General features: G+C 38.1%; 1 protein-coding gene across 20 annotated transcripts in view; it reads right to left on the bottom strand.

Moving 5' to 3' along the window:
- The window catches only part of Hdac9 (histone deacetylase 9), an 849,535-nt gene that overhangs the window by 191,516 nt on the left and 632,885 nt on the right, over positions 1–25,134 (bottom strand). For all 20 annotated transcript variants that reach the window (XM_063233991.1, XM_063234068.1, XM_063234058.1 and 17 more), the window contains one exon: positions 24,541–24,590. In XM_063233991.1, the coding sequence (XP_063090061.1) occupies positions 24,541–24,590 (50 nt within the window). The remainder of the gene's footprint in view (positions 1–24,540; positions 24,591–25,134) is intronic.

Below are 25,134 nucleotides of genomic sequence, written 5' to 3'. Positions count from 1 at the left end.
GAGAAGGGAGAGATGAAGAAGGGAGGGAGGGGAAGGGGTGTTGGGGGAAGGGAAGAGAGAGAAAACAGATCTGTGAGGAAGGACTGGCAGGGTAACAGCCTATGTACAATAACATTAGTCTTCCGTCCTGGCCAGCTGAAAAGGCCTCCTGGACACGGCTTTGCTTATACTTTTTCTCTACACCGACTTCTCCAATGGAAACACATTCCTGCCATGCCTCACTGCCATTCCCTGTTTAGATTTCTCATTACAAACAGCATTACATAGGCCGGATCTGGCTTAGTTACAGGCCTGCTAAAAACCAGGCCCCAGTAGTAGATAGACTAAAAACTAAGAGCACTTAGTTATACATAAAAATCGGATTTGCAAGTGCCAGAGGGGGAAAATTCAAATACCTTTCTGACTGCAGGTTCACAGGGAGCCAAAGACAATTTTTAGGCAGGTAGCAGTAGCAGTCAGTGAAAAGGAAGTAGCAGCTGCAGCTCCGCATTCTCTAACAGAATGGAAGGAGAAGCGTGTGGTCCTCACACTTGAAATGTTAACAACAGTCAATTGCAAGGGGCAATCTAATTTTCAAAGGAAAAGTTTAATTTTCTAATATTTACTACACTTCTTCAGCTGGTTTCAGTGTATACTGTCTTTATTAAAGTTAGTAAAATACACAGTTGATTCTGTGAGCATTATTTTGAAGCAAAGCGCATCTCAATATTCTGCATGCTCTTTATCAAATGCTGTTTACTCTTTTCCATGCATGTAGTATGAAAGCACATGAAAAGCCTAAGAGTAGTTGTTATAATCATCATACATGTTGCATATTTTATACCAAGTCACATAAACCACTTAAAGGACTAGGACATGGAATAATAGGTTTGCAACTGCAAATACCAAGCCTTCCCAAAGAGATTTAAGGGGTGAAGTCTCAAAAAAGTTTTCATGAAAAGTGAGAATTAAATTTAAGAGGAGTAGTCACATGGGATGTATGCACCAAGTAACAGTTACACATATTCATGAAGTCTCCTGAGAATTTTCACATGTCTTTTCTTTCTAACATGCAGTCCTTTCCAACTTAAATTGTGCCCACAGCAGTGAGTAAATATATAATAAAAAATTACACAGATACACATAAAACATAAATAAATAGATAATTAAGATACTCTCATTGGTGGCACACATCTATGTTGCTAGCACTCGGGCGTCTGAGGTGGGAGGACTCGTAGAGCTCAGAAGTTTAAAACCAGTTTGGACAGATGGACTCCATCTCAAAAAAATAAGGAGTTAAAAAAAGAACCTCTAAACAACTGTGCAGTAATGAAGAGTAAAATTGCTGAAATCAATCTGTCAGCTATAAAATCATGAGGTTGTCATTATTATGGTTTAGCTCTAAAATGTCCTCCCCAGGTCTCATGTGTTTAGAGGTGGGATTGTGGAGGGTGATTGGATGATGGTGTGCTGTATTCTTCAGTGGATTAACTCACTGATGAGTTTACAGCTGAATGTGCTGTTAGGACGCAGAGTGTGGTTGGAGGCAGAATGCAGGTCTGACATGAAAGGGTGAATTCTTTCCTTGCTCCACCCTTCCTTCTCTGCTAAGAGGTGAGCAGTTTTCCTCCTCCATAGCCCTCCACCAGCCATTTATGCTGTGTTGCCAGCTGTTCATGGACTGAATCCTCCAAAGCTGTAATATTAAAGCTTCCCTCAGTTTAAATTTTTCACTGTTAGGCACTGTGTCTCACTTATGAGAAGACTATCTAATACAATCGTTCAACCTAAGTAATGCTGAAAAATTAATTAGTTCACATTTCTGTACTTTTGTCTCCTTGCCTATGCAAATGCTAGGTTTTAAAACCACCATCACCATATGCCTCTGGTCAGGATAAATGAATAAGTGATAAAGTTTGTTTCTATTTCCCTTATGATGACACCCATTTTATAATACCTGGCACATTGTGGAGAGCTAAGAAGAATCTACTGAGCTGCACACTTTGGTTCCCAGGCTGCTTCACAGGTTCTAAACCCTCACACAGGGCTCCAAGCCTGACCGCATAATCCACGGTACTGCACTCCTGAAGAAACCTGTGCTCTCTAAGAACATTCAGCCCACCTCACAGTCAGACTTACACAGTCAATCATTGCTATCAAAAGTGAAGAAATCATCAAGTGAGCACCAGAACCTAATCATTTGTCCCCCAAATCAAAAGCATTATTTATTTTCCACTGTCATTATTAATATAAGCAATTACTTAAGTTTCATATTGATATATTCTTGAATAACTTGATTGTATAAGGTGAAAATAAACCCTAAATTTACATTGTGCCTTAGTTACTTTTTACTCATTGCTGAGACAAAATACCTGATGCCTAAAATTAGGGAAGGAAAGGTTTACTTCTTATAGTTCTCAGAGGTTTCAGTCCATACTCAGTAGGCTCCAAGCAGCAGGGTGGCATGGCGGGCCACCATTCATGACTGGCTGCGAACAGCAAGTGCAGGAGCCAGCAAGAGAGAGACAGATTCTTCCTGCCATTATGTCATATCCTGGCTCCACCCACAGGTGGGTGTAGCACTCACACCACCAATCCAAGCTCTAGACAATAAACCAGTGGCAAAGGCTAGATTTTGTAGAGTTCATAATTGCATGAGGCTTGGGGGTCATTGACATAAACCATGTGTCATATAGTTTTTAGTGAGTATTTTACACCAATAGTGCCATTCTGCACATTCTGCTGCCATGGAAAAGCCTGGAATAATAAATTTTAAATTATTGGGAAGGCCAGCAAAGACAAAGTAAATCAATAAATTCTAATAGCTTTATTGGATGACTCCAAAACCACGTAGCCCTTCTAATTACCTTTGCAATACATTGTCAGCTTTATTTCTTAAGGCAGCAGGAAATTTATTTCCAAAAATTATAATTGCCACATTTGATTAGAAAAATATTCTAGCAGCTGAGAATAATATCTCTTTAGCCATAAAAATTAATGGAGTTAGACAAGCACAAGTACCTTTGTGTGGTATCTACTTGCCTATTAACAACTTTCTATCTTCCTGAAAATATTTTTGTAGAGATAATACCCCATATCTGTACCACTTACTTTGGTGCATAATCTACTAATCAGGGCCGAGGTTTTAGCTCAGTGGCACAAGCAATTGCTTGGCAAACATGAGGTCGTGAGTTTGATTCCAGATACAAATAAAAAAAATCCACCAATCAAGATAGTTTATCTTTAATTCTGTTGCGTACCTACTCAGTGGCAGTGGTTTATAATAAAAATATGGCTGGTGTTCTAAACCAGTGTTGGGGACATAGATGTTGAATGGACACTTGACACTTTGATCTGTCTTCAAAGGTTAGAATAATCCTTAAACAGATTCCTTTTAGGATCATTCCATTCATTTATTTTCTTGTATTTAAACATAAAGAACATTTTTGGAAGTATGACTTCAACCTATATTCAACTGACATTTAGTTAGTTCATAAGTAAATAGTAATAGCAAACTCTGTGGATAGAACTGATTACAAAAGGGTAATTATATCAAACTCTAAATTTATGAACAGGTTTATTTTACTCACTTCAGGATATCATATCAAACTATCTTAGGTTGGGTGGCTTGTACAACAGGAATTTATTGCTCCCGGTTCTGGAGGTGAGGGAGGCCAAGGTCAAGGCCCTAGCCACTTTTGCTCCTGGGAGGGGTCCTTCCATGATGTGTAGATGGCCACCTTTCTGCTATGTCCTCAAACAATCTTGGATTATAAAAGAGTTCTTCTTAGAAGGTCACCTATCCTATTGGAATAGGACTGCGCCTTTATGACCTCGTTTAATTTTAATTACTTCCTTAAAGCCTCTTAAATGCAGTCACATTAAGGGTTTTGGATTCAGCGAATAAATTTTAAGGAGACAGCATTCAATCTCTTGCAAGGTTTTATCTGAAAAGCTTGTTTGTAAGTCAGTTTACAAGCACACTTTCCCAAGGTGCTATGTTCCAAATGGTGTTTCAGAACCAAACTAACTTACCCACATGCATTTTCCATGACCTATATGAGCTCCAACAATAAACACAGAACATGTGGCCCATGAATTCTTCCATAATCCGTGTCATGAAAGGAGATGGTGATATCCACTTCCTGCCTTTCATGTGTTTATTGTCCTTCTATGTCTCTCTTATTTTAGATACTCCCCAAAACACTTCCTTCTACTGGTGACAGTACCTAAGGTAGTCTCCATAAGAGAGTTCTGACTCTAAGTACTACATAGCAGAAAAAAAATGGGTAAAAAGGAGTAAGATGCTTTGTTGTTGTTTGTTTGTTTGAGACAGGATCTTGCTAGGGATTCAGGCTGCAAACTCATGAAAATTCTCCTGATTCAGCCTCCCAATTGCTGGGATTAAAATTGTGTGCTCCCACGCCTACTGGGAGATGAGGACTGATACAGAATAAATACAAAGAAAATTATATTCAAAATGGGTCTTGCATCAATATGCATAAGAAATTCAGACTTCAGGTAAAGGAGAATTTTTTCCCAAATTCCTTTACATATTAAAACCTAAGTCTGGTTTTCCTGGATCATTATCCTATGTTAATGACAGAATCAAGAGAACACTATCCTCGGTTCCCCAAATGGTGCAGAGTAAAGAGACTCTCTACCTATGCCGATCAGACACCATCTTGCTGATGACTGCATGCCTGATGTGCTCCGAGAAGGAAATGCTCTCTGGTCCTGAGCGCAAGTAAAGCAGTCTCAAGCGGTTCCAGAGAGGCCAGCGAAGCGGCAGTGGTGTGGGAACATAGCAGACAAGCAGCCGTCTCGGACAGCCTGACACAATGGTAACAGACGCTGTGCTCTGACCACATTGAGGACCTATGCTATCTGGTCTACACTAAACTGTGGGCGCTGCCTAATAAACTCTGTGAATGACGTAAACATGAATGGAGGTTCAGCATTCCTAAAATGTTCTTCATTCCTGTGTAGTGCAAGTGATGCCTCAAGTTGCTGCAGTTCCTTGGGGGAGCCTACAAAACAGACTCACTCTGGCCAAGGCCAGATGGGGAGCTCAGGAAAACCCCAGTATCACTGGGACCCCAGGTGAGGCTCCAGGAGGCCAGAGACCTGTCAGGTTCCAGCTTACAGGGAAATCAGCAATCAGAAGTCACTTGCTGGGCCACCCCACTGAACTGCTGGGAGAAGAGGGAGAGAATTGGATGGCACAGGCAGCTACTGTGAAAAACTGGCTATCTAGAGACTACCCTGAGATCCAAAGTCTCCTTTAGGCTCCTCCATTCCATCCTCGGGTAACCAAATGGCAGCTCTGAAAGATCGAGTAATGGCGTGGAGAAAGTCAGCCCAATAATAAGTTGATTTGGAAAAGGTAGAATTTGTAAACTGAAAGGAAACTGTTCAAACTCAGAGGCTAATATATTATTAATTGAGGGAAAAGAGTAGTATAATAGGGGGAAAATGGGTGACATTTTCTTCACCCCAGACAGAGTACAAGTAAGTTATGTTTCATTTTCCAAGTGTTTTCTTGGTAGTCAGAATTCTGGGCCAGGTTGGACTATATAGCAAGACCTTGTCTCAATAAATAAATAATAAATAAATCAATAAATTTTCACCTTTGAAATATTTCTGATCATACAACCAATAAAACATGAAGGTAGCTTTAGTAGTCTGCCAAGTAATATGTCTAGTGAGACCTTGTTGTAGTGCCAGAATTAAATATATTAACCTCTGAACAGCACCCCAAGTTCAAGTCATTTTACAAACATACAAGAAGGTTTGTGCCAACATGAGTCTAAAACAGGGGTTCAGACATGTTAGGTAAGGCTGCTTCATAAAAAAGTCCTTCTGCAGAAGGAAATGAACCCAGTTTTGGACACAAGAGGTCCAGGACCTCCTGCCTATACCTAATGATAAAATGAGTTGAATTTGGGGGGATCTTTCAAGGTTGATAGATATTAATTCTGACTATGACACAAGGCCTCTGAGGGAAGCTCCAGACGGAAGATTCAGTCTTTGGAGGGGAAGACATTGTTCCCCAGGGAGCTGAGCCCATCCCTGAGATCCCTGCCCACAGCACAGACTCAGCTCCAAGCTTTAGAACAGAGAGGACCAGGAAAGAGACTCTGTGTTCCAAGCATTAGCTAGCTAGAAACGTTAAAAAGAACTTTAAACTTAAAGAAACAAAACATTTTATGTCTCTAGAAAGTGAGAATAAACTAGAACATCTGGTTTTCAATTGAAAAAAAATGATAACCTTAGCTGGGCATGGTGGCACATGCCTGTAATTCCAGCACTCGGGAGGCTGAGGCAGGAGGATTGTTGGAAGTTCAAGACCAGCCTGGGCTACAAAGTGAGCTTAAGGCCTGCCTGAACTGCATAGGGAGACCCTGTTTCAAAAAAAAAAAAAAATACAAAAGAAAAATAAATAAAAAAAGAAAAGAAATTATAACCTTAAAGGGAGAGGGTGCATTCTTTATTTCTTTACAAACATTAAAATATTCAGAACAACTAACAAGAGAATATTCGCAGTGGCCAACAAAACTCACGAGCACAAAGATGGAAAGAGAGAAGGTAGGAATGAATGGGGAGAGAGAAGAAAAACATAGGAACAGGTGATGGGAAATGTAAGTATTATGCTCAAAAGCATAGGGCATTACTCATTTATTACCTGAGCCTCCTACAATAATTACGGAGATGCTCACTCTAGGGAGGCATGAAAGAACTGTGAAAGAACTGAAAAATAAGGGCTAACAAAGCACTATTTTTAAAAAGCCCACTACACAACTCTACCTGTGTTTGAAAGAACAACCTGTTGTAATCTCTCCTGCTGGTAATGAAAGGGGTACAGGGTAATGAGATGGAGCGCTGCAGTCGACATTACCCATCGACCACGAACAGTAGGCATGCGGCACACTCACTCAAAGTCACAGCAGAATTCAATTCAGGAAACACAGAGCGAGCAGTGAGAAACTAATATGGACAGCTCAGGTTTTCAGTTTCATTATACCTTTCCCTACTGTATACAACTCTTGTTCTCTGACACTCAGAAATAATAATGGCAATAATAGTGATAGCTATTATTAACAATTCCTCAGACCTTATTAAAATTCTGATACTATGCAAAGCTCTTTGTATTAACAAACACAATTTTTATAAATCTCCATTGGTGCTATTATGAAGCAGTTTCATATGCAAAATTAATAGATGTGATTTAGTTAGCAATTAGTGAACCTGGTATGAGAACTCAGAAAAGAACAGTAAAAGCTCGTAATCTGTATTTTTTATGCAAATAAAATCAAATTCAGAATGTACATCAAATTAAAAGGTCATTTATTAAATTGTAGTCTCATCAAATTTTCAGAATCTAAAAAGTTTCATAATTAATATTTTATAGAAAGATGCATGTGAATGCCTTATCTTTCAAATCTTCCTACTTCAGGGCCAGGAATATAGCTCAGCAGCACCTGCCTGGCAAGCATGAGGGTCTGAATTTGATTCCAGTACACATACACAAAAAAAGTTATCCTATTTCATTCTGTTACTATCACTAAAATAACTGTTTCAAATCAAAGTTTACAACTGTGCCTAGTTGGGATTTTCTTGAATGTTGTGATTTCATTGCCATTATTTTATAGCAATGGTTGTCAATGAAAATGACTGTCCCTTATGGCTATTTGGCAATTTCCAGAGGCATTTTTGTTATGATATTATACTAAGGGAAGAAGTACTGTACTGGGTTCTGGTGTGAAAAAGCCAGGAACAACACAAAACATCCCACCCTGCAACACAGGAGTCCCTATGACAAAGGATTATCTAATCTCAAGTCAATAATGTCAAAATTGAGAAATCTTGCACTAGAACCATTGAGAAGCATATTGGTGGTTGTCCTCTGATATTAGCTGTTTATTCAACTGAACCCCACCTTATGGTCTGTCTATAGCAAAACTAGTATGTACTACAGCATGTACTTTAAGTCATCACTCCATGCCCACATCACCGTTTTTATTTCTAAATGACTGCCACTCCTACTTATACAAAACATTGTTTATGCTCATTGAGTGTGAAAGATGCTTTAAATCTTTGTGCAACATGATTCTAAGAATAAAAAGAAAGCTATAGTATTATGCCAAAAAATGGTGTTTTGGGCACTGACAGACCATATATGGAAAACAGTGGTCTCATAGGATTTAAAGGGAGCTGAAAAATCCCTATCATCTGGTGATATGGTAGTTATCATAATGGCATTGCACGAAGCATAACTGGCATGTTTGCAGTGATAAACTGACAAGTCTACCTATCATATGAAAGCACAATACACGGGATATATGCAATATACTACATTTGATGATGATAACAAACAACTTGGCCACTAGTTTATGTACTTATCCTATACTTTCATTTAGAGGGTACGCTTTATTTTTTAAAGAATAATACAGTCTGCTGTTATGCAGGCAGTGGCCTCATATCACTTATGTTTACCATATCTCTTACGTGTACCAGGAAGTTGTGTCAATTAATTGACCTATACTATGTAGATGTGAATAAATGCACACAGAATGTTGTGTGGACAGCAACAGAATCACCTCACGCTACTGTGCAGAAAATCGCTCCCATTGTTATGCACCGCATGGCTGCAGAGAGAAAGAAGGCAAAAAGAAAAAGTAGACAGGGAGATGAGAAGATACAGAGGAGGGGGAAAGGAGAAAGGAACTTTCTATGTTCACTGTTCTCTTTTAAAAACTGTGCTTCTCTTGCTGTATATTTGGAATACAAACAAAACCAATATTTGGCAACACCATCTTTTTTCCTGAACTTATCCAAATAACTGCTGAACAGATCAACACAGTTACCAACTTATTTTTAAGCACTATTCCAATCTTAGTTTTACAAATGTTAGCAACAGAAAAGAAGTTCTGTACTCCTGCCCATTCTTTTGCTCCAGTCTCAAGTTATTCCATAATACATCAAGAGAAGGAACTGTAATTTATCTAAACAATTTCAAAAGCAGATAGTTTCACATCATCAGTGGCAAAATAAAAGACCAAGGGATATCATATAATCACCAGCACCTATGGAAAAACAATCCAACCAAAACAACCCCAGGTAATGTCCACCTACTCAAAGTCAGGCTCTGGAGACAGAGTTGTCTGGCTCTGTCCACAGGGAAAGCCTGCTATCTTCGAGCTGTTCTGACGCAAGGTGGCGAGTCAGGTGCTCACTTCTATTTTCTGACACACTCGACCTTCCAATTGCTCACTTCCTTTGAAACAGACCCTGAGCAGCTGAAGGAGGGGAACCATGTTTCAAAAACTGTATTTTCCACTGTTTATCTCATGTAGGGGAATTAGGGTCACAAGCTAAAATGATAAAATTCCTGGACCGTCTCAGAAATTTGAAGAACATGACGATGTTTCCTGAGTGTCCCTTCAGCCTCCATTCAGAGGCTGTTGTATTCTGGAAATCTTTTGGGCAAATACACAGTGACTATCAGTGGTTATTTGGACTCCTTATTTTTCATTCTGAATTTGACCACATAAAAGATGAAAAACAAAATAAAAATATAACTAGAAGTAGACAAAATCATCAGAGTTCCATCTAAGTTAATAGTCAGTATAAGATTTGTCACTAAACAACATACATTGTTGTGTGTTTTATATTTTAAAATGCAAAAAGAGCCTTCTCCCATAAAATATCTCCTGGGATCTGAAACAAAAATAATTTAAATGTGCAGAATTGTGTTGGAGAATAGTTGAGTAATACACATAATGGACCAAGTAGGGTCCATGAACAGGGACAAACTAAAAAGAAACCAAGGGAGACTTCATAAAGAAGGGATGTGGACTAGGGTTAAAGGTGTTTCAATAGCCCATGAGGTCAGATTGGTAATAGAGACATCACATAGTGTAGGGGGGATGCTTGGGGTGGCAAGGTGCTAACTGGAAGTTGGAATTAAATGAAAAGTCTGTTCTTTGTCTAAAAGGGAAGTGGTTACATACATCTAACCTATTCTTGTTATAAAAAAATTATGCAGTAGTATTTTACTAGTAATCCTAAGTATTATATTCTTAGGTGCAATGTCTCTATCTTTAACACTGACCAAGATTCACTTCGAAGGAAAAAAAAAAAAAAAAACCCAGGTGAAGCTTAAATAAAACTACGTGTGCTCAATATAGTTCCTGGTCGGCCAGTGTGTACTTCAGCTATGCAGAGTAACATTTACTTATTTATTTTTGTTTGTTTGTTTTGCCATCCTGGGGATCAAACCCAGGGCCATGTGCATTCCAGAAAAGTACAACTGAGCTATAGCTCCAGCCCCAGAGATAATTTATTTTTACACAAAGTTTTAAAATTCTAAAGCAAAAAATGTGTCTCAGAGGAACTAGCAGGGCTTGCTTGTTGTGGGACCAAAGCTTAACTAAATGGCATCTCTTACTCAGGGCAGGGGACTCAAGAAGCAGAACTACTCTAACTCTTACGGGTTGTACCCATAAAGGCTTCTGGCCTCTGCCTGAGAAACCCTAAAAATAAGTAAGTTGAAAGGCAAAATAAGAGGTATTAAGCGACAAGGAGGTAGGTTCTGGAGATGTGAAGGAGAGCTGGTGAGGGAGGGAGACAGATGAGAGGGCAGGCAGAGAAAAAGTAAAAATGATGAAGCTATGACACACATCTCTTCCCCAGATGAATGCAGCCACTGTGCATTGCAAATATTTACCAATTTTAAAATTTAAAAGACAACATAGTTGGTTGAATCTAATAAAGAAATAATGGAGGTTTTTATTTTTTGTGTCTTTTCTGGTGATACACATTTATTTCATTCTACAAAGCTCTTGCTTTGTAACAGCTGAAAAATAAGACATAAATAAAATATTGTCCTTCAGCTTAAAACTGAGAAGCATTAATTTCATAAAGATAGAATTTATGAGTTGTATAAAAAAGGAACTCTATTTGGGTTAAAAGGGTTACAGAGAAAATGTCTAAAGCCACCAGTAAAACTAGAAATGCACTTTAGGAAGTTTTATTTTTTGATTCATCCTATCAAGATAAACTGATCAAGAAAAAATGGCTACAAATAATCTGTCTAGAAACATATCAATCTATAATCTATACCTAGACTTTTACATTATCCCAGAAAATTGTTGGCTGCAAATAAAATTTTAACACATATAAGAAACTAACTTTTCAGCAAAGCCTCCTTTACTGAATTCCCTTCAGCTTGGTAAGAGCAGCACCAACATTTCACAGAATCTCTCCTTATTTATCATGTGCACTGTAGGGTTAGAGATCTTGAAAAGAAGCACTTCTACTCACAAACTTAGGTAAGTTTATTAAGTGATTCAAGCCCTAAAGAAATGGAAATAATGACACCTTCCTCAGATGATTATTTATACCATTAAATCACACAACACATGTAAAATGCTTCACATAATACAACCGAATATAGTAATCTCTCAGTAAATGTGAACAACAGCAACAACAACAACAAAAAACCCCAAACCCTAGAGTTTTGGTTATAACACTACTTTTCTATTTAGCAGGACATTAAAGAACAAAACTCATCTGTGATAATGCTGGAAGTCAGAAACTACCTCCAAATCAGAGAGCTGCACTTTTTTTTTTAACAACATATGGATCTAGTTCAGCTGGAGTTTCCTGAATGAATGTGGACCTTTGCAGGCTGTTCCAAGCACATCCAGCACAGCTCAATCACTGGCACTGGAAACAAAGCTAATGCTCTGAAAAGCCGCACATGATAGAGATTAAGCTACCTGTCCTGAAAGTGGATGTGAATGTATTTAAATAGAAAAGGAATGACTTAGAAGAAAAGGAATTTAGGCACAGTCTCCTTTGTATAATCTAAATGCAGCTTGTTGATTTCTTTCAGAAATATTCTGAGTTTAATATAACACCATTGTGCCCGTTGACAAACAGGTTTCATATGCACCGTGTGCATGGTTAATGCGGGACATGATTCTTGCTCATTTGCCTTGAACATTTCACCCTGAAAGTGGGGAAATGAAACTCCTCACCCAATACTAAGCAGTTTAGTAAGCTCTTGCTGCTAAGCTGTGCTGCTAGGGCCATGGGGCATTTCTGAATAATTGAGTTTAAGCTTAAATAATGATCAGATGCCCCTAGAAAACCTATTGACAGACACCAGACTCAACAAAGAAACAGAGGTTTTTCATCACGGTACTGATTCTGTGGCATGGTGGGCCTGCAGTATAAAAGTTTATTGTTAAAAAAACACACTGAATCTTTTTAACTTTTGCTTACTAGGTAAAGGGCATTTTTAAAAGGAATCATCTATTGGGATCAACTGTTTCTGTATTCAGCACCTTAATTCGTTAACATAGAGAATATTTCATATTTTAAAAAATCATTAAAATATTCTAGGTTTAATGTCTAAGTTTAAAATTTTTAAAGTAGCTTACTCTGTTTTTGCCCTATACATTGTGTTAAGTGGCAACTCTGAGCCAAATTTTCTGGGTTTTGCAGGGGTGGAGCAAATAGGATTATTAGCTTTTTGTATTTATTTAGAAACTCAGTATTTTTCTATCTTCAACTCTTCATGCTTAAGACTAGAGCTAAAATTGAATAAACGTGTTGTTTCTTGACAGTGATAGAGGGAATCAGGTAGTAAGGTTCAGAGAGAGACAAAAACCTAATTTTTACTTAATTTATGTGTACACTCAGTGGAGGTAGTAAAGTTCAAAATACTGCCCAATGAAAGCAAAAAATCAGTATCTTTGGTCAACATCTAAAGAAAGATGTAGGGGGTGAGTTTGAACACCTCCTAAGTGCTGCTCATTGTTAAACATTTTACAAACACTGCTGCTTCCTCATGATAGACTAATAAATGTATTACTAGTCATTTTTACAAGAGAAGACATAGAGCTTTAAAGAGGTCAGGGAACATGACTAAAGTTAAATAGCTGATAAAGCAAAACCCTAGGATTTCAACCAAAGTCAGCCCTGGACACAGACACTGTTATGGCATCCCCTAAAATCTGTATGTTGAAGCCCTACCCTCCAACACAACCATATTTGGAGATAGGGCTTTTGATAAAGATCAGTAAGTTTAAATGAGAATATAAGGGTGTGGTGTTCAAATAATAAGACTGATGTCCTGAAGAAAGAGTGGGTATACCTGTGCTAAGAACATGTGAGGTTGTAACAAGGACATGGCCACCTGCAAACCAAGGGGCCTTAGGAGAAACTGAACCTACCAACACCTTGATCTTGGCCTTCCAGGCTCCAGAACTGTAAGCAAATAAAGTTTCTGCTTAAGCCATCCTATCTGTGGAATTGTGTTATGACAGCCTTAGCTAGACCAATTTGAACTTTAAAGATTTTCTTTTCTGTTAATTCTTGTTAAGGATGTACAAGAGCTAGTGTTAAAGTGTCTGAAGTGCAAGATAGAGGGGGTCTGTTTTTATCACACTATCTTCGGGATCTGACACAAAATAAATGCTTAATAAAACTTGTTAAGAGAATACAATACTGAATGGGAACAAATTAAACCTATTGAAATACTTTCTGTCAGAGTTTTACTGTGCTAAAAAAGAGACGATGCAATATAAAAGTTCCTCCCTTGTTAGGTCTTGCAGTATATGTGTGAGTAAAGGAAGAGCCAGCCCTTCTCTCATATTCAGTTAACCCTATTCCCGCACATGCAGTTCTCACTTTCAAGCATGTGATGATGCCTCCTTTAAATCAGTATCAGCAGTGCCCCAATACTATGGACCTCTGGTGTCACAGATCACCCCAGCCTGTCATAGAAACCTTCCTGCCCAGGAACTATTTGCCCAACGGAAACAAAGATTTAGCCAACTAGTTCTCAGTGATAAGCTAATGAGGACCTGCTATCTGACTTCTTAAGAAAAATGAGTTTTTTAAAAAGTTGTTTCAAATCTGGATAAAATAATACCATACAGACCAGCCACATCTAACTCTCAGAGAAGATGATAAATCACCTCTATGTACCATCTTACTGTAAAGAAACTGGGTCACAGAAAAGTTCAACAATTTGCCCAGTCATGATCTTATAGGATCTGGTCAAAGTGGCCCAAGGATGCTCTGGCAGCACCTGAGTGCTTGTGAGAAATGCTGACACTCAGGCCCATTCAAATGTCTGAAATGGACTCTGCACTTCAGAGCTGGAGAAATCCTTCTGGAGCAGTGACAGTATGAAGCTTTGGATCCAGATGCCTGATTTTTAAATCAAGTTTTGCTGCCTTGTTTCTCATCACTGAGCTCCTGCGAACAATGTGCACCCTCACCCTCCTTCCTTGATTAGGTTCCCACAGTCACAGTTCTAATGGTGGGCCCCCCACTGGGTAGGTGGATCAGATGGGACCTCAGAGTTGCATGTACTCTCTGTAGAACTGGATCAGTGCGACTCCCTCAAGGGGAGCAGCCACAAGTGAGAGAGGCTTGTTTATCTCTATTTCACAGACAAAGAAACTGAAGCTCCCAGATAAGTGAAATAAAAATTGAGTTGTGATGGTGCTCACTTCTCAGATCATGCTGGGCAGAAAGACACAGCTCCTAATACTGTATCATAAAGCCATCTGGAGAAAGCTCTCCAGTTACTTCAAGATCAAGACTTTTAAAACCTCTCGAAAGCTCTCTATAATTCTAGGTGGCTGTCATGCTTTTCCTCTTATAGAATAATGCTGAGAATCATTACTATAAGCTCAAAAGCTCTAATATGCTTTATCACATTCTTCCTCAAACATTTCTACAGCCTGTAACAATGGGTACCCTCTCTTCTCTCATGTGATATAATATGCCAGTTCCTTGAATGTGTATATTCATTTAATGTTAAGTATTCTTCTGAAACCCCAAGACCCTTGAAATAGACCTGAGATGGATTTATGATGACAATGGGTGGAAGAACCCACATGCTTCCTCTCTTTTGTTCAACTCTGGGAGGAAGACATGAATGACAGCCCATTCCCTTGGGATCACTTGTAGGTTGTAATGCCCACACCTTAGCTTCTTTAGTCATGGTGAGATGAAAAAGAAACAGAGCAGCTACAGCAAAGACCTTAAGATTCCAAGTAAAACCATGGATATGATGAATGAACACTGTGACTGATATTCCATATGGAAAGAAGGCGAGAACTATTCATGTGGCAGCTGGAGGGGCCAGGCATGCAGAGTGTGTTAACGCTCTACCACAAACCATTCCCGGTAGGATCGACTGCTTTTTGGAAGCTCCACTGACCTTGTAGGTGCAGTTTCTAGTCACTCTTCATCTTCAGAAAAATATCCCTTTGCCATTTACTAGCCAGTAACAAGAAATACAGAAATATGTTTGTTCTGACGAAAATGCTGCCTTGTGGTACTCCTAGGATCTTTACCTAAGATAGCGGTATTCTTACAAATTTGCCAATTACTCTATTGATTCTTGTGAGAAACCTGGCAAGTTATGAACACACAGAGCCAATAATATTGTTACTAAAACTTGTGCACTGTTAATCAATCCTACCAAGATTAACTTAGTGATACAGTCAAGTAATATAATTTTAGTGTTTTACTATCACTTCTTCATTTAATCTGATGAACATACTACATAGAATGTAATAGTAATATGCTTATACTGTTATTTGCTAGACAGCACATGATAGAATCCCATTTTTCTAGACAACAGCTTAATAAAATTAAATCAGATTCAGTAAGTATGTTTAATGAGATTCTTTGCAATCCATCTCAGTGGTTTGGTCCAATGCAGAGATTTCTACAGGGGTTGAAACACTATTTATATATATATTTTTATTTTTCCCCCAAATTGATGATATTTGAATGCATGGATTTAACACTTCATAGGAATTTCAATAAAAAAGGAGAATGTACTTGGCAAAAGAATAATTGTACTCTTTTTGGCTCAGACTATTCTCCTTTGGGAAAGGAGTGTTGACAATCATATGAGGTTGGAATTATGGTGAGTTGTGAGTGCAAAATATGCAGTTAAGACCTTGGGACTAAGGCCACTTGTACTTTAATACTTACAAACTATGTGATTCAAATGAGTTATCTCTCTGAGCCTCAGTTTCCCTGTGTGTAAAACAGTAACATTTGATTACTTCTTTAGTAAGGATTAAAAGAGATTGAGTTGTGTTGTCACTAAAAGTTTCATAGAGAGAATGGTTACTCTTTATCATGAGGCTATGAATCACCTCAGTTTTTAAAAAGTTAGAGGATGTGTGATGGATTCTCTATGAGTGCCATCTACTCTCAAGGATCTTACCTGCTCCCATCCCTGATAGGCAATTCTATCGTACAGTCAATCTTATGGACACCATTAGGATCAAAGCTAAAAATATCATTTTAATTAGATGGTTATAGAATAGTCCTAAACAACCTAGTCAAAAAATTTTATTGATATGGTATAAATTGATAATGGTTTGAAATTGATAGCTATTAGTAACAAATATCCTTTAATCTAAATACCCAAGTTTATGTTCCTTGTACTATCAACTTGCAAAATAAAATTAGGCATATGCACATTGAGAAGGCATCATATTTTTGTCTACACATTAGCCTAAAGGGACCAAACAGTCAGTTAATTTGTTCAGATAGAAATACAGAGAGAAATCCAACTGACAACTGAGACCAAAACACAATGGTGTCATTCCAGAAGCCACTAAAATGCACATGCATAGGCATTGGGAAATATCATGCACATGTCAAGACATCTTCAATAAACTTTAAAATGGGTTGGTGCTTTAGTAATGTTATCTAATTTTAGCTATACAATTTAAATAAAGCAAGTAGGTCCAAATGACATCCCCAGACACCAGGACTGAAAAGCGTATAATGCTGCTAAGATCTGGAGACTTAGACATCTCATAGTCAGGGACCTAGTACTGAGTCCCAGGTATATCTCTGAAGGCTCTGATAAATGTGTCACGACCCTTAAACTGCTCCAGAAATTCATGGCCAGGTCTTATAAAAGGTCTCAGGATCTTGGAACATGCATAAAACTCAAACCTACCCCCTACTCCTTCCTACCACTTCAATCCAGGAGTCAAAAGGAAGTATAAGCAGACTGTTGTTCTGAATTGAAAAACCCTAAACCCACATCCTTGTGAAAAGTAGAAGAGGGAACTCTAAGCTCTGAGCAACACTGGTAAACTCCCACCTCACCCTGAAACTGTCACTGCCTCTTCACCATTCTCAGTGAAAGTCTCATTCATCTCTGTGTCCTTGTTAAGTCAGCCACCACAAAAAGCTAGTACTCCCTCTCACTCATCAGTTCTACTGTCCTAAAGACAACACTTCCTATTAACCTTCAGGTCTACAACCCAACCACACAGGATTCTATATTCACACTTCCTTTTACTTCCTCCTTAATATTATCATCACAATACACACTTTAACTCATATGCATTTATTTGCTTATCTCTCTTCCTCACTAGAATATAAGCTCCATCAGTGTTATTATTTAGATCTAAAATATCCCCCAAAGTCTCATGTGTTAGAGGTGGGGTTTTCAGAAGGAGAATAGGTCATGGGAGTTTTATGCTCACCAGTGGATTAATCTATTGTGAGTTCATAGCTGACTGTGCTGCTGAGAGGTGGGACATCACTGGAGGAGGTGAGTCACTGGGGATGTGACCTACAAAGGCTTATTCTTGTTTCTGGCTCCTTCCTAGCTCTGCTTCCTGATTGTCAAAGGTTACCTAGCTTTCCTCCATCGGGCCCTCTACCATGCATTTCTGCCTTAGAGCCAGATAATCATGGACCGAACCCTCTGAAACCCTAAGCTCAAACAAATCTTTCCTCTATGCTATGAGTATCAAGCATTTTGCTCCAGAAATATGAAAACTGAACAAATCAATCAGGATATTTATTTCCTTATGGATTTTAAAGTAAATAAATGTATTCTTTTATAGTAACACAAATTTATAAGTTATACTTCACTGTTTTGACTGAATACTTAACTAAGGTCAGATCCAATAGTAAAATGTCATTATTATGTATTTGAGAGAAGTTTGTTACAGGGACAGATATCTAGCTACAGATCTCTTCAGGGCAGAAACATTACATATGAAAAAGGGTATGTCTCCTTCCTTCTTCTCTTCATCGCTCTCTGCTTTCCACTTCCCTTCCATGAGTTGTCTCTCTTCTGCCACACCACTCTGCATTGCAGCTATCCAACCGTGGACTGAAACCTATACAAACTGTGAGACCAAATAAACCTTTCCTCTTTTCAACTGATATTTTAATTGATTTCAGTTGATAATGTCATTTTTCAGCCATTTCATTTTGCTGACAACAGATTTTCACTACCTTTATGATGCTCGTGTTTATTTTAAATACAAGAATAAAGTATTTTTATTTCAAAATGCTTCCTGTTGTGCTTAGTCACAGCGCCAAAGCAATGAATTTAATCACAGAAATGATGGTACAACGGAATAAGTTAAAGTTTTCATTTCCAATTTTTCTCTTCCCTGGGATATCAGATGCTGAATGAATCTACAAAATCTGTAATAAACACAGAGTAATGTATATATGTTTATCTCTGCAGGGAGTGTTGCCTACAATCCTAACACTATTACTGAGTACACATAATTAGCATAATCTAGCAATACTGGGAGTTTCCTTTATTTTTAGAAAGAATTCCCTGGCTTGAATAAATTTTATACTATATTTTCCACATCAAGGGCAACATGATCTTTTTGTGGAATCTGTAGCATGAAACAAAACTCTCAAACAGTTTCATTAAGGTTGCTTATCAGTTTTACACTGTCCAGGTGCCATGGGGTGTTTCTGCTAGTATCATTTGCATCAAGCTTAAAACTAATGAAAATCCAAATATAATTAGGAAGTAGAGGTGGGGAGAAGAGAGGTTCCAAGTCAGGGTGGCTTCTCTTATTGTGCTGGAGGGAAGAAGACTGTGATGCATCTTTGATAGCAGCAGTGGAGGAAATGAAGCACTGATTACAAGCCAGGTTTGAGCTAATGTTAATATGAGGAAATCAACATTATCCTGATTACTACATGTGAGAAACAGATGCCAATCCCTTCTTTTTTGTGCTGATGTAATAAAGGCATTGTGTCTCCTTTACAAAACAGAGTTACAATCAAAATGTTTTCTGAGTCAATATCGAAACCGCAGGAACACCCAAAGTCTGGGCATAGATATTAAGTATTTCTTTGAAGGGTGGAGATTCTCTAGGAATTGGGAACAGCTTGGTGGAGTTGTCAACTGTGTGTCATTATTCCTAAACAGTTAACCTCTGGCTACTTTCTCCTATCCTACATCAATAGCCAACCCCCATACACAACTCACATAAACACAATCATTATTAAGTGCTCTTGCTTTTGTTTGGAAGCTCCCTCTCTGTGCTTCCATAGGATATGTATGGAAATGCCTTGAGCAACTAAGCACTACGATCTTGTCTTATTAGCTTTTGCATTCCTGAGATTTGCCCAGTCACTGGCAACAAACCTTATGCTATGTTTCCTGCCCTTCACTTTACATCTCTCCAAAATATTACTATTTTTTCACAGAAGATCATCCTACATAGCAACAATGAAATATCCTTCTATCAATTAAATTTAATTACAGGTTTGCAGATCTAGTCTTAGAAGTTATTCTCTAGTATCATAACCAAAAAAAAAAAAAAAAAAAACATCCACGCAATCCTTTAAATGGTTTAGCACTTGAACTCTGAGGTGCTGTTACCTTGGGGGAAGTAACTATGAAGCACCAGTATGTTCTAATAATTTAGAAAAAATAATATAAAGGTATAAATGTGCTGTAAAATGACTAAATTTCCAAATATATATATATATATATATATATATATATATATATATATATACACACACACACACATATAGGCCTTTGTTCAAATAGTCTATTTGTGATACACATATGCAAATTTCCAGGTCAGAAGAAACAGCTTACCTATTAATTCTGATCAGATGAAAGAGCTTAAAACATTTCTTCCAATTCTACCCCAGTATAGCGACCACTGTTACCACATACCTACCAATGTCTGCAGAAAACCTCAGCTTAATTGAAATGACCTTTAAATCACACTCTCCCCAAAATCACCTAGTGCTTCTCCCCATGTCTTCTTCCCCCAAATCACAAATGACCCCCTTAATCCTCATCACTGTGTCAAGTCTTGGTGTAATCATACAGAATACAGACAAAGTAAAAGTCTGTAATAAAAAGTTGGCCTTATGCTCACAGATTGAGTGAGTTGCTGCTACAGAAGGTGCAGCAGTAAAACCTCACAGAGCCTCATTTTGGCACATCTTGGATCAGTTCGGCAGGCCCCGATTATGCCCCTGCTCTGCAACTCCTCATTCCTCCAAGAAAGCTGTTCTGCTTCTTCACAGCTCCTCCTCTTGCAATCAAGGGTCTGACACTGGCCATGGACCACGTTTATTTTTCTGCCTTTGGCACTGGGAGCTTGTCTGTTGGAGGATAAAAGTGGAATTCTCGGCTGTCTGCAGGGCTTTCCCCAGGGAACAGAGCATGAAACCCAAACTTATATAAAATCATATCCTGTTTGCAAACATCATATTCCCTTTGCTTCTCACTAATCTGGTGCTGTAAACCCCAGCACAGCTTGAGAGCCCATTCCTCATCTAAACAAATGCCATAAGCCCTTTTATACTTTTACAACCATGTCAAAAAATAATATTGCCTGCCAATAGTGATGTGATTGGAGTTGCCTCCTCCGAGCCATAAAAGAAGTGCAGAGTCTGTTATCAATTTCTCTAAGTGTATCAGGGGAATTATGGGTCGATTCAGTTCCAAGTTATAAATGACAACTCAAAAGCCGCAGAAGCGTTTGAAGCTGGGAGCTGATGACGACATTATCATAAAAGCCTGCTCGTCCTTGCTTTTGTGGGTTTTTTTGTGGCCTATCAAGTGAACAGGGGAAAATATGGCTGAGAAATGACTTCAAGATTTCTTCACACAGCAGCATGTCAGATGGCCAAGAAAGTGATCACTATTTTTAGTGATGTACCCTGAGGAGTAGGAATTAATGTCGTCCTGCGCTGGCTTTGGTTTCCAGAGCCCCTTCATTATCTATTTCACTAGACAACAATGGTAACTTGGTAAAATGGTAACTGGTGTATTTTCTGGTGCAATTGCACCATAATTGAAAATGAGTCATGCCATGGTAACTAAATAAAATGAGATGCAAATACCAAGGAATTTGCAAATCTTGAGATTGTTGCTCAAAATGCAATTCTGAGGAATATATTTTAAAGCACCTCAAATATCATTCACAGTTTGAGCTGTCTCATCAACATTCCAACTACTTAAGCAATTTTAGAGGGAAAGATAATAAGTAAATGTTTTCTGATTTCATAATGTCCAAAGTATTGTCCTCAAAACTCAATTAATCTATTGGCATCCAGTAGCTAAACATTAAACTCACCTAGAATGTAGTTATATATTCTAAGTAACTAGCATTTACTTTAACAATTGGAAATTATTGTGTATTTTGAAATTGAAACCAATGGGTCTGTCTGAAATAATCATACAAAAACCAGAAAAGTTTCTTGAGACAAGAGCAATTTCAGTATTTTCCAAGATCTCCAGAGTACCCCCTACAATACTACCTGGGCCCAGGGTACCTCCCAACACGAAATAGGGCCCCTCCAAGTTCCTACTTTGTATCTTTTGTAAAGGTCTGGTATTGGCCTCAAAGTGAAAATTTAGGCTGGTTCAAATCCAGAGGGCAAAGAGTCACTCATAGGACTTTCATCAAAACCAAAGCTCTAAGGGAGCAAGACAGTTTCTTGACTGGCTAAGAATATGATTTGGTTCCTAAAAGCAAAAAACTAAAATCACAGAAGCACACAAGATGATCAAATCAATCTAGCTTTCTAGAGCACTAACAAGTAACAACTTGTGTATATGTATGCACAGACTTGTGTATATGTATGCACACATGAGTACATGTGTGCATACACATACACACACACACACACATATACACACTCACCTAGATCTACATAACTGTCCCAGAAGACATTTGGGCCAATATAATAAGCACAGTGCCCTCTCTCCAGCCTTCTGGAGCACCGATGGAGCCAACCAAATTCAGGCCACATCCTACTACCTCTGTTTGCCCATGCTAGTTAACCACCATCAGAGGTACCACCGTCCAGTCCTTACACTTTCGTAAGGATTTATTTGATGACATACTCTGTTATGGTTTGCCTCTGGATAACCCCCAAAGCTTCCTGCAGGCATGGGGAAGCCTTTTGAAGGAAGTTGAGTTCAGCATCAGTGATTTGTTTGTTGTCTAGTGCTGGAATTGACAGTGTTAGTGCTATACCCATCCAGGGGAAAGGAGCTGGCATATAATCTGAGGGAGGAAAGGAGATGTGCTCTTCCCTTTTTGCAATTGTCACCTTTGGTACCTGCTGCCACCATGAATGGTTGCCCCTGTGTCATGCCACCCTGTCTTAAAGCCAGCTGAGTATGGACTGAAACCTCTAAAAACTATAAATAAAACTTTCCTTCCTTCATTTTGAGTGTCAAGTATTTTGTCTCAGCAATGAGAGAAAAATAACTAAGACACACTTGTAACCTGTGTTCATATTGTATGCACATTCAAAGATACCAAGCACTGTTATTTCTTTGGACACGTTTTTTTTTTGTTTGTTTGTTTTTTGGTGGTACTGGGGATTGAACCCTGGACCTTGACACTAAACCAAATGCCCAGATTTGTTTATTTTTTTAATTTTGAAATGAGATCTTAAATTTTCCAGACTGGACTTAAACTTTAATTACTCCTGTCTCGGCCTCCTAGAGTGCTGGGATTTACTAGTGTCATTCTGTCTACCAGATAAGAAGTTCCCTTGGCATAAATAAGGTTGGACCACTAGAATAGAGAAAATTTGTGTTCGAGGGTTACTGAGTTACAGGTATGTCCCAGAGCAGATTTGAGAAATGATCCTTGCAAGCTGTTCTCAGATCATCTCTGGACCATGAAGTAAACGTGCTTGTAAATGAGTAGGGTTTGATATCCACCATTCTCTAATAGCTCTGGTTTCCTCCCTATCACTGTTTCCATGCAGTAGTCATTAGCTTTTTATTCTTTGCCTCATTTACACATAAGCAGCCATTCTCTTAAAACAGCCACTTGAGTTATTAGAAAACAAGCACAAAAGCCAAAAAACCCACTTTAAAATGCCTTTGTAAGCTCCCTGCTCCATGGTGCTGGGAAGGGGCTGCTAAAATGAGTGAGGATTAATGTGGGCAATGACTGCCCTGTGTCAAGGGTCACAAAAAAAAAGTCACTGTGGCCTGCCACAAATGAGGAAGACTACCTCTGCCACACTTCAGCCCACCAGGCCAAAGGGCTGAGCTGCCATCAGCCTGATAAAGATGAAAGTCATTGCAGAACCTTGGACACATTTTCAGAGTATCTTCACATAAATATGCTCACCAACCTGACCTTCCAGCATTTCTCCCTTTACTGTGCAACTTTAAGAAAACAACCTCACTTCTCACCGCATGCAGTTTCTGAGCTGCAAAATTGTATTAATCATAATGATTTTTTATGGTTTATCTGTTTCATAAAACTCTGTTATGTAGGTTGTTTACGGACGAGCTCTGAACTCCACATGGATATTGGCTGTACTTGCCATTCTTATTCCCAGAGGGGACAGGATCACAGTGGAAGGAAAAGAAAGATATCCCTCAGTAAGTCTGGTATCATTAAATTGACAGAATGAATAGAAAATATATGGGGTTTCCCCAAATAAAGTACAATTATAGCAAAGAATTGTCCAAAACATTATGCATTCATAACTAGGTTCAATTCTCTGCATTTAGGATCCAAGATATATTTAATTTAAATTTTTAGCCCTGGGAACCCTGCCTTAGAATAATGTTGTCTTAACATAACGTAGCACTTAGTTCTGCAGAATAATGGTTTGTTACTGGTAAGGGTTAATTTTAAATAGATTGCAGGTTATAGGGTTTGTTCTAATCATCTACAAAAATGTAGGCAGTTTTCTTCATATGTTGCTGGATTTGAACAAATTTGTCCTTGAAATATGATATAAATATCCTGGGTCAAAAGGCTTTGTTAATTATTGAAGACAAAAATGGCCTCAAGGGGTTCACAAACAAAACGTCCCATAACGCAAAGCACTTTGTGAAGTTTATGCTATTTTCACCAGCAATAGAATGTTTGTACATAGTTGGAGCCTACTAAAAGTAAAATTTTCTTGCAAAACTGTGTTTAAATGTCTTGTGTTAACTTTTCTCCAGCTATATAAAAGTCTAGCAAAGGTGGTTTCATGAATGCATAACCCCTCACAAAGGAATTCGCAGTTTGAAGAGTTCTATGTTGCCACCATCTAAAAATTCCTAGTAATTTTTGAACAAGGGGCCCTACCTTTTGGCAATTACCTCTGCAAATTATACAGCCCATTCTGAAGTCTAGTATAACCTTAAACAGTCTTAAGCATACCTAAATAAATAGGTTAAGGAGTTTTTTGTGTAAGATTTTTTTATTCAAAAGCAAGAAACAAGCTCATACTTACCCCAAGTCCACCACAAGGTAATGAGGAAAAGAACTTTTGAGAGTCATCACCTACACAGTAAGGAGATATAAAAAATACACAAATTATGAATATACAGGTTTAAAAAATAGTGTTTATTCACATATAAAATTATGCTACACAGTATTTATCACTTAACTCAAAAAAGAAATTGGTGAAATTTAGGCAAATTCAAAGACTCAGTTTTCAAAATACTCTGTTTATCTATATGTACGTACAGGTAAGAACTCAAAGCAAACGAATGTAAATAATGTTACATGTAGAATCTTACTCCACATGAACAAATTCATACCCACAAAATTAGTGTAAAAGATGCATATTGTGTGTATATATATTTATAACATTTTAAAATTATAATTTATGTTAAATAACTCAGCTCTTCACTGAATTTGATGCTTTGAGTCACTAGGCTTATGAAATTGCATATTATCATTTTAAAAATATTTCAAATACTAAAATTTCTTCCCAGATATACAGACACCCTTAATTTTTACTTCATAAATAGCTAACATATTTAGCTATAAGAGGCTGAATATACTTAAGATGTAGCTAAGGTACACTGTAAGCCTCTTCAAC

Source organism: Cavia porcellus, unplaced genomic scaffold (genome assembly GCF_034190915.1).
Source record: "Cavia porcellus strain 051 isolate PalLab524CR breed Dunkin Hartley unplaced genomic scaffold, mCavPor4.1 scaffold_2, whole genome shotgun sequence".
NCBI classification, from domain to species: Eukaryota; Metazoa; Chordata; class Mammalia; order Rodentia; family Caviidae; genus Cavia; species Cavia porcellus.
Note: the sequence above shows the minus strand (reverse complement) of the source record. Positions and strands in the feature narration are given on the sequence as shown.